Here is an 11,139-nt window from a genome sequence, read left to right as displayed (position 1 = left end):
CAATGACCTCCAGCAGTGCATCTGCAATGTTCTCAACTGCAGTCGGTGGACCATCAGTAAGCGTCGGAGAAAGACTGATCTGATTTCAGGAGTCACCAAATGGAACAGAAGTACTTAGGGATAGATTAAACGATTGGAGAGCGCACAAAAAGAAGAAGTAGCTGAATTTCCCACAGCTGGGAAGACGAGAAGAGTGTAGAGGTGTCCACCTTGGACAGTTTGAGGCAGTACATGACTATGATCCAGTTGTACATTGATTGTCTTTACCGTATGCAGACGGCATCCAAAATTGCAGCAACCTCAGCCCCAGCTTGGCAAATCAGTAGAACTTTTTATTGCGTTAGTTCTGATTCTGTGGATCTAATAATAATGATAACAATAATAACACAGTTAACAAGTTCGCATAGTGCAGATCGTCCGTCCGAATCACCAGTTCGATTCATTTGATTCGCCTAGCTCAGGAAACCTTTCATTCATCGTTTATATTAAACATTATTATTATTGTTCCGCTTGAAATTCACTACTTTCTCGCTACTATTCATATAGGCATCATTCGTGTAGGCAATCAGGTCACTCCGCGGTGTCGTTTTGAGTGTTCTAGGAAGGAAGAAGCAGCAGTGGGTGCTACTTCTCTCAACTCCCACAAAAATTAGCACTGTGTCAGGCATGAGATGAGGATGTGGGCGTCATGAGATCGAGCATTTTGATGCCCCGAATCCGAAGCTCCAGCTGTTCTCAGGGTTCCTCAGGCCTTTTGAAGGCCCACCAGAGCGCAGCTCTGCATCCACAGCCGGGCCTGCAGCTGCTCGTCGTAGGAGGTCACTGAGGACTCGGTCTTGCGGCCGTTGTACAGATAGAGCCCCCCAACCCCCTCCAGCTCAGAGGCAGCTGCGGCGTAAATGCCGGTGGAGGCTCCTTCAGCCGGCGTCTGTGGAGGAGAGAAATCACACACGAGATACCATCAGACATGGAGTAACATCAATCACGGAACAGGGTTGTGCGATAAGGTTCCGTAATTACCAGAGCAATCTCAATGAAGGCGCGATAACCCCGATTGATGAAAGTCGCAGTCACAAAAGAAATTCACATTTCGCATCTGCTTGTGAAACAGACGTGACCAGAAGCAGGGTGAAGGAAATGCCGCTGACTAGCAATACATATTCCGAAATCTCACAAGAAATGTGCACTAGTGTGCAGACTAGCTTTTTCCCCCTAACGTCAATATGGCTAATTCCCACCCACTAACCAGCAGACTAGCTCTGCCACCAATTCCAGAGTGGGAGAGTGAAGGCTATCACATCCTTCCCCCAAGACATGGCCTGTCACGATAATTAAGTTATCGTACAATATACAGACATGCCTCGACCATTTGTGCAGACCTCAATGTTGTCCATTGTGTTTAATTGCATGTATTTGAACACTGTCGTGCTAATCTGGCTCTTTCGTAGAGTCTGTGAGCGTGCAGCGACATCTATCGCGTAGGAAAAAAGTGCAGTACGCCTCCATACACACAGAGCGGACTGCAACAGGTAGTGGTGTCGTCTTTCACACCGTTTCCTCAAGCAGTACATGGACGTGTGTAGCCTATATTCCAAAGCAGGACAAACTGAAACCACCCTGCGATGTTATGATACGTCCAGGAAAGGTTCAGAGCCGTCATGCACGCCCCCCTGACCTCGCACATGGCTGCAGGAACGCTGTGGTGTATTTAATATGCTGTCCGTCTGTCAGGCTTTGTGACTCAAACTCAGAACCAAAGCTACTGTAAGATGTGTAAAACTAATGAGCCTCATGGGGCAAAGAGAGTAAAGAGTTAGCACCAGGGAGTCCATCACTCTGTATAGTAGGAATCAGAACACAGCCGCTTCCAGCACGGAAGGTGATTGGTCCAGCTTAATATGACAATGGTCACACATCTGAAGTGACATCACTCTGGTGTTTCAGTGGAGAGCAAAGTCTGTCTCCCTTTTTTCCTGATCTGCGATGTGAACACCGTGATCCGTTCTGAACCATGAGGTTTGTGATCCATTACACCCCCTTCCAGATGTGTTACCTGCAGCAAACAGCTGTTTTTCCCCAATTCCTGCATAATTCCAGCCAGAAAGTTCGGAAAAGAAAGTCCAAAAAGCCACATTCCCCAGCTCCGGTGTGGGCACCTTTTGGCTTTCTGTAGAATGAGCGAGCAGAGCCCATTAATGTGAACAAGCCGGTACACTGACTCACTGACTCAGTTCAAAAACAGTGTTTATATTTTATCCATGTTTTATGTTATTCATGTTTATTATATTTTGTAGAATTTTTATATCCCAATATGACAATATTTAATGTCTAAATATTCCTAATAATTAAAAGTCACCGCTCTTTAATAGCATTACTATGCTATTATATCATCATTATATTATATCAGTGGCATAAAATAATCTTAACATTAACATATATGGCATTTAGCAGACGCTCTTATCCAGAGCGACTTACAAAAGTGCTTCACTATTTACCCAAGATTAACCTCAGCTACTGTGAATAGACTGCAGATTCAAAGACACCTCAAGTCAATATGGAGTCCATAATACTCTACTCTTCGCCCAAGTACTCTCGGAAGAGGCGAGTCTTCAGTTGAGCGACTCCGCTGTTCAGACACCCAGGGGAAGTTTGCTCCACCACTTCAGGGCCAGGACAGAAAAAAGCCTGGACAGTTGTCTTCCGTGGATTTTAAGGGATGGCGGGTGGAGCCGAGCCGTACTTGAAGCTCGAAGGGCTCTTGGTGCAGACCAAGACTGAGACCTTGGTGCTTTTGACCATTGCCATCATTACATTCATTTATTGTTTATCGCAATTCTTATTATAATAAGAAGACACTGCACTTAGACAGTCGCACCACCACTTGGGAGCTCAAGCAGTACAGCTCTCAGGCAGAAAACAGCTGCGTGTGGCGTGCTGTTACCTTGTGTGTGAATGTTAGCATTAGTGACATTAGTACTTCCCAAACACTGATCAATGATGTCAACAAACAATACAGCACAGAATATACACTATATGTCCAAATGTTTGTGGACACCCCTTCTAATGAATACATTCAGCTACTTTAAGTTGCACCCATTGCTGACAAAGACTCTCTGGACTCAGATAAACATCAACCCATTGGCACCATGCTGCCTAATGCCAGGCGTGGGGTAGAAGGGTGTAAAGCCCCTAGCAGTAGGACTGTGTTCTCTGGAATGATGGTTGGTGCTCCATATCAATACTTTTGCTTGTTCGTTGTTCTTCTGAAATCAAGGATGTTGGTCCTGCTTTTGCTGGATTAACTGTCTCTACTATCTAGGGAAAGCGTCTTTCTGCTAGATTCTACCTTAGCAACCACTCTGCAGGACCTTAACAACCAACATCTATACCATAGCAACACATTAGCAACCAACAGCACCCTAACAACACCTTAGCAACCAGTCAAAAACACCTTAGCAACCACCTAGCAACAACTTAGCATCCAGTAGATACAGTATTGTAACACCTTAGCAACCAACATCTATACCATTGCAATACCTAGCAACACCTTAGCAATTGCCTAGAAACACCTTAGCAACCAGCAAAAAAACCTTAGCTACCACTTTCACATACCTAAACAACCAACATCTATACCATAGCAATACCTGGCAATCACCTAGCAACACCTAGTTCGCAACTGCCTAGGAACAACTTAGCAACCAACAGCTATACTATAGCAACAACTTAGAAACCACCTTAGCAACTAACATCTATACCAGAGCAACACCCAGCAACACCTTAGCAACTGTCTAGAAACACCTTAGCCAACACTTTGCAACACCTTAGCAACCAACAGCTATATCACAGCAACACTGCGGGGCTGCAATTACACTAGTATATTGTTATAATCACTGCAATTAAGCTAGAGTGCCTAACAGGCCCTAGTTGAGTCTAGGGCCCTAGTCTGCTAATATGCAAAAGTCAGTGACTGTTAGTATCACTAGTAGACTGTGAAAATGTTAACGTAGTGAGCATCAGACACCGCTTAAGCACCTCCCAGTGCAGTTTATCATACTGAATAATTTAACAGATTTCAGAGAGAATATACATTTACTTCAAATGACAGTAGTGGAGCCCAGCTCTGTGTGCCGGTCATGCAAACCAAAGGAGCGCCAGGTGTGCTCCACTCCATTCTACCACCTGAACATAATGCTGAGTGATCATTATAATACTAACTGTAGTTCCAGTAATTGTTCGGTACGTTAGTCTCGTGGCTCCAGTAGAAAACTAAAGAAGCAAATTTCAGAATACAAGGTTGTCTGATCAACTACATTTGTAGTAAGGAGGGAAATTCAGGAATCTGCCCATATTTTCTTCTTAAAGGTTGTTTTTTTATCCACCCATGATCTTTTCTAATCTGTCTGAGCCGAGCAGTCACTCTCAACATGCACTCCAGACTGGGTAAGATTGTTATGCAGACGGTCAGCCAGTTTTTGACCCCAGACGGATCAATTACGGAGGCAGCCCACTCTTGTGGAACGCTGACGGCCGAGCACGTGCTTCAAAAGGCCGGGTCTGAAGCTTGGTGACTGAGGCTGAGCAATATTTTTCCCTCACCACCCTTCCACTTCCCCATCTGAGAGAATTTGGATTAAAGCCGGCAAGCCTTTGCACACACTTGTGCTTGGCCGGGTGGAATCGATATTCCACACAAAAAGAGAGAAAAGCCTCCTCAGAGGTGGCTGTCAGCATTGGGACAGCGCAGACGCTTCAGGCTTAGGAAGAGCCAGATGCTAGAAACACTCATCAAGATATGGGGAGTTCCCATACATTCGTACTGTGCTTAAAGCAATACTGTACCCTTTTCAGGATACCCCCTTATTTATATAAACAAATAATGCAATGAATTTTTTTACTTTTTACAATTATTTTCCTTTATTGATTAATTAATTAATTATTAATCATTAATTAAATTGTCCTATGGTGTGACCTTCTCAAGCATGGTTCAATTACATAAATAAAAAAAGAAAAGCATTCAAATGTTAATACATATTTCCAGCACAACTTTACAATAATCTATTTCAGTAAATGTCAATTCCATGTCCTCCGGTGTGAAGCTATATCCTGATTTAAAATCGGTTAATTCCACTGATGTAATTATTTTAAAGGACACAAATCAAGGTCACATAACACATAATTAATTAATTACAAATATAGAACACTATGCAAAAGTGTCTCGCTAACTGCTAATGACCGGTTAGCTATCAATAGCATGGCCATTAACTGACACAAAAGGCTGAAAACATCCTTTGGTGTGACAAAAACATCCATAGAGAGTGGTGAGACACAGCTGAAATATTTACAAACATTGGACATGGTTTCTTCGTTGGATTGCAGTAACAAACACCAGGTGTATCTTGGCCAACTACTGTTCTGAAGGGCCTTTGCCACGGTTCAGGTCTTTACACGTTTGCTTTGAAGTTCTGGTCAGTTTAACAGCAAATGATCCAGCCAGTCATTTTCAAGAGTTAAATGTTCCACTGATTGGCAGGTGTGTTAAGACTTCCCATTCACTCAGTCCTCCCAGCTGTGTGCTGCAAGTAGACTGAACGCCTGTCTGCAATCAATATGCATCTGCAATGCAACAGTATCCAGGATACGCTGCTTGAGCACTTAATTGTCTTTTGCAAGGTCGCACAGGCTCTGACGTTTTCAGAGCAAATGCTCCCGTTTTCACTGCTGGGTGGGAATGTTTAGAATGTGGGTGTGCTTAAGCTCAGAGGAGATCCTTGAAATGCCTAGTGCAAAACATCATTACATTAGTTTTAACAGAAAGAGACGTGGGTCTGAACAGTACAGCTGTCTACACAAGCTTTTAAATTGTTCTTTATTTCTACTCAGCAAAATCCAGCTGGGAGCTGCTTTAGACAGCAGAAATGAGGCCCTTTCATTTCAACTAGATTCTGCTTCATTTGAAAAGGAATCCCTTACTGAATGTCATCACGATCTGTCCCCTTTACTTTTTTCAGTTTAAGGCTATGTGCATATACTCTATATGGACAAAAGTATTGGGACACCTGCTTGTTCGTTGTTCTTCTGAAATCAAGGGTGTTGGTCCTGCTTTTGCCTTCAGTCTGAAGTTCCCCAGAAATACTCCCCCTCTTGATGTGGAAGGCTAAATCTCAAGCTGCAACTCGGGAAGCAGCTGACCCGTGTGCCCCGTCATCCCTCAGGTCTGCTGCCCGTTGCCTGATCTGATGTACCTTGTCCTACCAGCGCGTGGCTGGTAACCGTAGCGAAGAGGTGCTGGATGCCGGATGTGAGGGACGACGGGACACGCGAGGCAGACGCTCCCCAAGTCGTGGCTCGAGTGTATGGGCTGCTAATTCGGTTATAGATATCAGAACCTCAGTAAACCCTAAAGACCTGAGAAATCACAACCGCAGTTCAAAGTAAAAAAAAAAAATCTATGTGTGTGTTGCCATGGTAACGTAAAACAAATGTTCTTTGCCGGTAATAGAGGGCCACGCCCACACAGTTCTCAGTGAGGTCTGAGAAGTGCATTTTGGGGATTTTTGAGGAGTATTTAATAAGACTCGACCAGACTCTGCAATAGCTTCTTCCCCCAAGCCTTCTCAACTCAACTCAACTTCTGAACTGATGTCTTTTCTGTTACATGCTCCCTCTCTCTCTCTCTCTCTCCAACCATTTACCCCAGATAAAATGGGAAGCATTTTTGCACAAAGCATTTGCACTAATAACATTACTACTTCACTGGACTCAATATTTATTACACACTGCATAATTTGCACACTACCCCCAATTATTTATTATTCTCTGTCTGTACAGTGTTGTGTTGTCTGTCCGCACTTGTATTGTGTTGCACTTGTGTTTTGTATGCACTGTCTATGTTGCACCATGCTGGAGGAACATTGTTTCGTTTCACTGTGTAATGTGTAGTTGAAATGACAATAAAACCCACTTGACTTGACTAAGATTTCTGCTTTGTGTTTTCTAGTTAAACTTTACTGAACACTTCACTAAACACCCAAGTAAAATATTATTGTAAGAAAAAAAATTATATATCAAAATGTGCTCCCAGGGGCTTTTTGTTTTGCTATTTATGAGAAACCGACACACCGACAATAAGCAAGCTACATTCTATTATTTGAAATATTAATATAATTTTGGCACTGTATGTATGAATGTAATGTAATTATTTTAGCTTGTTTAGAAAAATAAGGTAAACAAATGATAATGATTTAGTTTAGACAACCAAATAAGCTTGTAATGAAAACAGGTAAAAACAACATTACCTCTAATTAAAGCCTGTAGAACAAACACCAGAATATCCCCCATCTGGAATAAATTCTTCTTTTCAACACCTTTCAAACCATTTTCCTTGTGTATGTCCTTCATTTCTTTATCTATCCAGTCGTGAAATGATCCAGGATGCATCCATTATTCATTATCACGCTGCTCTGGAAGCCCTGTACTACACATAGCATCCAGTGCTTTCAGAGTGAAGCATTAAACAATACAGAATAAACAATCAGCAGGAAGCGTATGTTAATAAAGAGTTTCAGGCTTAGAAAAGGCTTTACATTCATCTAATGATATTTTAACCTCAATCAGGGTAGGACTATTTCTCCTGGTCCTTTCATCAGGGTCACTAGTGTTGTCAAATAGTCTAAAATGATGATGTTCTGATATTGCAGTGACAACAACCACTTAACATATGCTAATATGTTCTAAATAGTCTGGGCTCGGTTAACGTCCTAAATTTGTCTCACACTATCGCCCAAACATGCAAAGCTGTGGTTCAAGCAAGGAGAATCAGACTAATCTCCAATCAAGCCACCCGGAGCCGACATATAAGCCTGTGAAAAGGAAAATCACCATGGTGATGAACATCAAAATAATTCAGTATCAACACTCATCTTGACAAGAGCACGACTTTCACGGAAATGAAATTCGGACGAGAAAGATAAGCGTGATCTTTTGTGGGATGAAGGGCACTAGAGAGGTCGCCAGTTTGCTGGCCCATTCTGGGAGGTTCTTTCATGTGGACAAAACCACCGCCGTGTTGCCGAGCGTGTTGTGGAAGCGGGCTTTGTGATGTGCAGGAGAAATGAATAATCTTCATAATGTCAGCTTCTTTCCTCAGAATTACAAATTTTTAATCACTGAGTGGCTCCCGACTGAACCCAGCGACACGAGAGCATCGACACTAACAGTCAAAAGTTTGGACACCTCTGTTGTCGGTAATTCTGCTTATTTTTTTATATTTTCCCTCCAAACTATGAGCTTGAGCTTCACGTCTGGATTTCATCTGGATGCACTTTAGCTGGATTCCTTTACAAAGAAGATGTGTGCAGTGAACACACACACACTAATGAGCACACGCACACACATACTAGGGCGACAGCTTTCACTAGTGGGCTGTTTCATGTCAGGATTTTATCTGGATACACTTTGGACAGATTCCTTTAAGAAGAAGAAAAAGAGCTGTGCAGTGAACACACACACATTCCTGGGGGTTGTTGGACATTTATATAGTAGACAATTCATCATTCAGTGTGTCCAGTGTGTGCCCAGTACATAGTAAGGGTAGGTCTGATGTTCCCATCACTTACAGATCAAAATGGTCAGTGGGTGTGAGAGTCAGAAAAGTAACCACGTAATTGTGGGGGTAAGAAAGATGACCATCCTCCTTGTCTTAGGGTGGAAACTGCATATTAAAGACTACTGATACTGAACAATCACTGAATCAACCTTTTCTCACATCTCTAGCCTCCTAACTCTTCTTCATGGCTGAAGAAATCAACTATACAATAAGGGACCGTGAACAAGTGCTGAGTGGTGGGCAGCCCTAGCTGCAGTGCCCAGGGAGAAGTTGGGGGTTAGGTGCCTTAGATGCTCAAGGGCAATTCGGTTGTGTCCTGCCTGTTCAGGGGATTAAACAGGCGACCTTCCAGTCAAGAGGGCGCTTCTCTAACCTTCAGGCCACACCGGCCCCAAAAGTAGATAAAGGTGCCTTAGAATGGAAAGCTGTATTTTCCATGGCATAGTTCAGAGCAGAGCTCACCAGAAGCTTATGGCGTGGCCATGTAAAACTGCATCTAGACACAGACCATGATAAAGACAAGCGATTTCCCCAAGCAGGTTTGTTGGCATCAGTGAAATAATGGCACCATGCCTAAGGCCAGGTGTGGGATAGAGGGGTATTAAGCCCACCAACATTGAGCTGTGGAGCAGTGGAACAGTGGAAGTGTTCTCTGGAATGATGGATGGTGGAATGATGGATGGTGGAACTCCATCTAATTCTTTTGAGTTGGGGAGTTACTCCAACAAAAGTAGGATAAACTCTTTTTAATATCCCTGATTTCAGAAGTAACAATGAATGAACAGGTGTCCCAATACTTTTGTCCTTGTAGTCTATCTTCTCTAATACTTACAAACACAACTTGGAATCAACTGAAAGTTTGAAATCTGCTCTTTCCACAGATTTGATCAATTTTCAATGAGGTGAGAGAGAAAGAAAACAACACGTACAAGTAAGACGAGGCGCTTCATGCCGTATACACCATAAGGGACCCGGGAAGGTTCTGAGTGTATTTTCTGCGAACTTTGAACTATTCATAACCTACACCAGGGAACGACCGCAACTGTGGCTTGCTTTCCTTCTCCCTTTGGTTCAGCTCTTCCTTTTTCCTTTTGTTCTTTTGTGCTCTCTGATCTGAGATCCTGGAGGAATCAAGATACATCTGAAAGGTTGAGAGAGTCATCGATGATTACCAGCAAACACACACACACACACACACACACACACACACACACACACACACATCCACTCTTGCGCTCGTACACATTCACACACACAGACACGCACACCCTTTTGATGTGCAGAGATAAAATAAACCCAATTATCGTTCACCCTGACATACATCACGGCTCGAGACTCTGAGAAGCTTTCGAGATGAATTCCGAGGGACCAGCTGGTCTCACTGATAATCACGGGGATACAAACATGGAAAAAGCGAACGAAAGAGAACACAGCGAGATCACGCAGTGTTAGAGGAGATCATGTACGTATGTACACCAGAAGTTAACATCCAGTAAACATTACTATCATTTCATTTAAAAGGCAAACAATGTCCAGCTGTATCCACCTTCCATCACTTCTGCAGAGTCCAACAATCTTAAATATAGCTGGAAAGAAAAGGGAATGGTTGTGTAGATTATGTGGTTTCCACTTGCAGGCAGTTGTTTGGCCTGTTGCTACATGGTAACTAGGCAAAAATCATTGTTTTTGCTAAGTGGTTGCTATGGTGTTGCTAAGTGGTCGCGAGGGTATCCTACGTGGTTGATATGGCATTGCTATGGGGTTGCAAAGTAGTTGCTTTAGTATTGCTGTATTCAGTATTTCAGGTGGTTAATCTGGTATTCTGGGTTGCAGAAATGCAGAAAGCCAAGTGGTTGCTATAGTGTTGCTATGGTATTTTGAGTGGTTGCAATGAGAGTTGTTAAAAGATGCTGCTAAGAGGTAGCTATGGTGTCTCAGTTGGTTGGTAGGGTGTTGCTAAGTGGTTGGTTGGATGTTACTAGTGTATTTGTATCACTGTGACACAAGGAGGGCGCACAAAGCTTTGTTCCTCATTAATTCCTAAAATCAGTTTCTGCGTCCAATCAAAAAGCTGTACGTAAGCCTGAAGCACACAACCAAACTGCCCAATTACTCCTTAGATTTCTGCATTTTTAATGAACCCTCTTAATTAAACTGGATTAAGGGTTAAGGTGAAGAAACCGGTGCTTTACTCACCCTAAACAGCAGTTTGGCCACAGGTCTCTTGGCCAGCTGGGCGGGACTGCTCAGGTTCTCATACAGGGCTGTGTCCACCATGCCTGGGTCCACAGCGTTGGCTGTTACCGGATCTCCTTGAGCCCACAACCGGTCCTGCAGGTGGTAGGTGAAGAGCACCAGTGCCAGCTTACTCTGAGAGTACGCCCCATGGGCACAGTAGCACGACCTGAGAGAGAGAAATTCCAAACACATTCACACAAAATTTCCAGTTTTTATTGCTTATATTTGTATTTGTCGTCTTGAAATGATGGCATGGTACAGCAGATCCCACTTGCCCATGTCAGGAATGCGGCATA

General features: G+C 43.2%; 1 protein-coding gene across 2 annotated transcripts in view; it reads right to left on the bottom strand.

Annotated features, from left to right (window-relative positions):
• Window positions 1-311: 311 nt before the first annotated feature.
• The window catches only part of dhrsx (dehydrogenase/reductase (SDR family) X-linked), a 72,229-nt gene continuing 61,401 nt past the window's right edge, over window positions 312-11,139 (bottom strand). For both annotated transcript variants that reach the window (XM_072657307.1, XM_072657305.1), the window contains exons 6-7: window positions 10,802-11,009; window positions 312-928 (exon numbers count right to left, since the gene is read on the bottom strand). In XM_072657307.1, the coding sequence (XP_072513408.1) occupies window positions 746-928; window positions 10,802-11,009 (391 nt within the window). In that variant the 3' untranslated portion in view covers window positions 312-745. The remainder of the gene's footprint in view (window positions 929-10,801; window positions 11,010-11,139) is intronic.

Source organism: Salminus brasiliensis, chromosome 15, assembly GCF_030463535.1.
Source record: "Salminus brasiliensis chromosome 15, fSalBra1.hap2, whole genome shotgun sequence".
In the NCBI taxonomy this organism is placed as follows: domain Eukaryota; kingdom Metazoa; phylum Chordata; class Actinopteri; order Characiformes; family Bryconidae; genus Salminus; species Salminus brasiliensis.
Note: the sequence above shows the minus strand (reverse complement) of the source record. Positions and strands in the feature narration are given on the sequence as shown.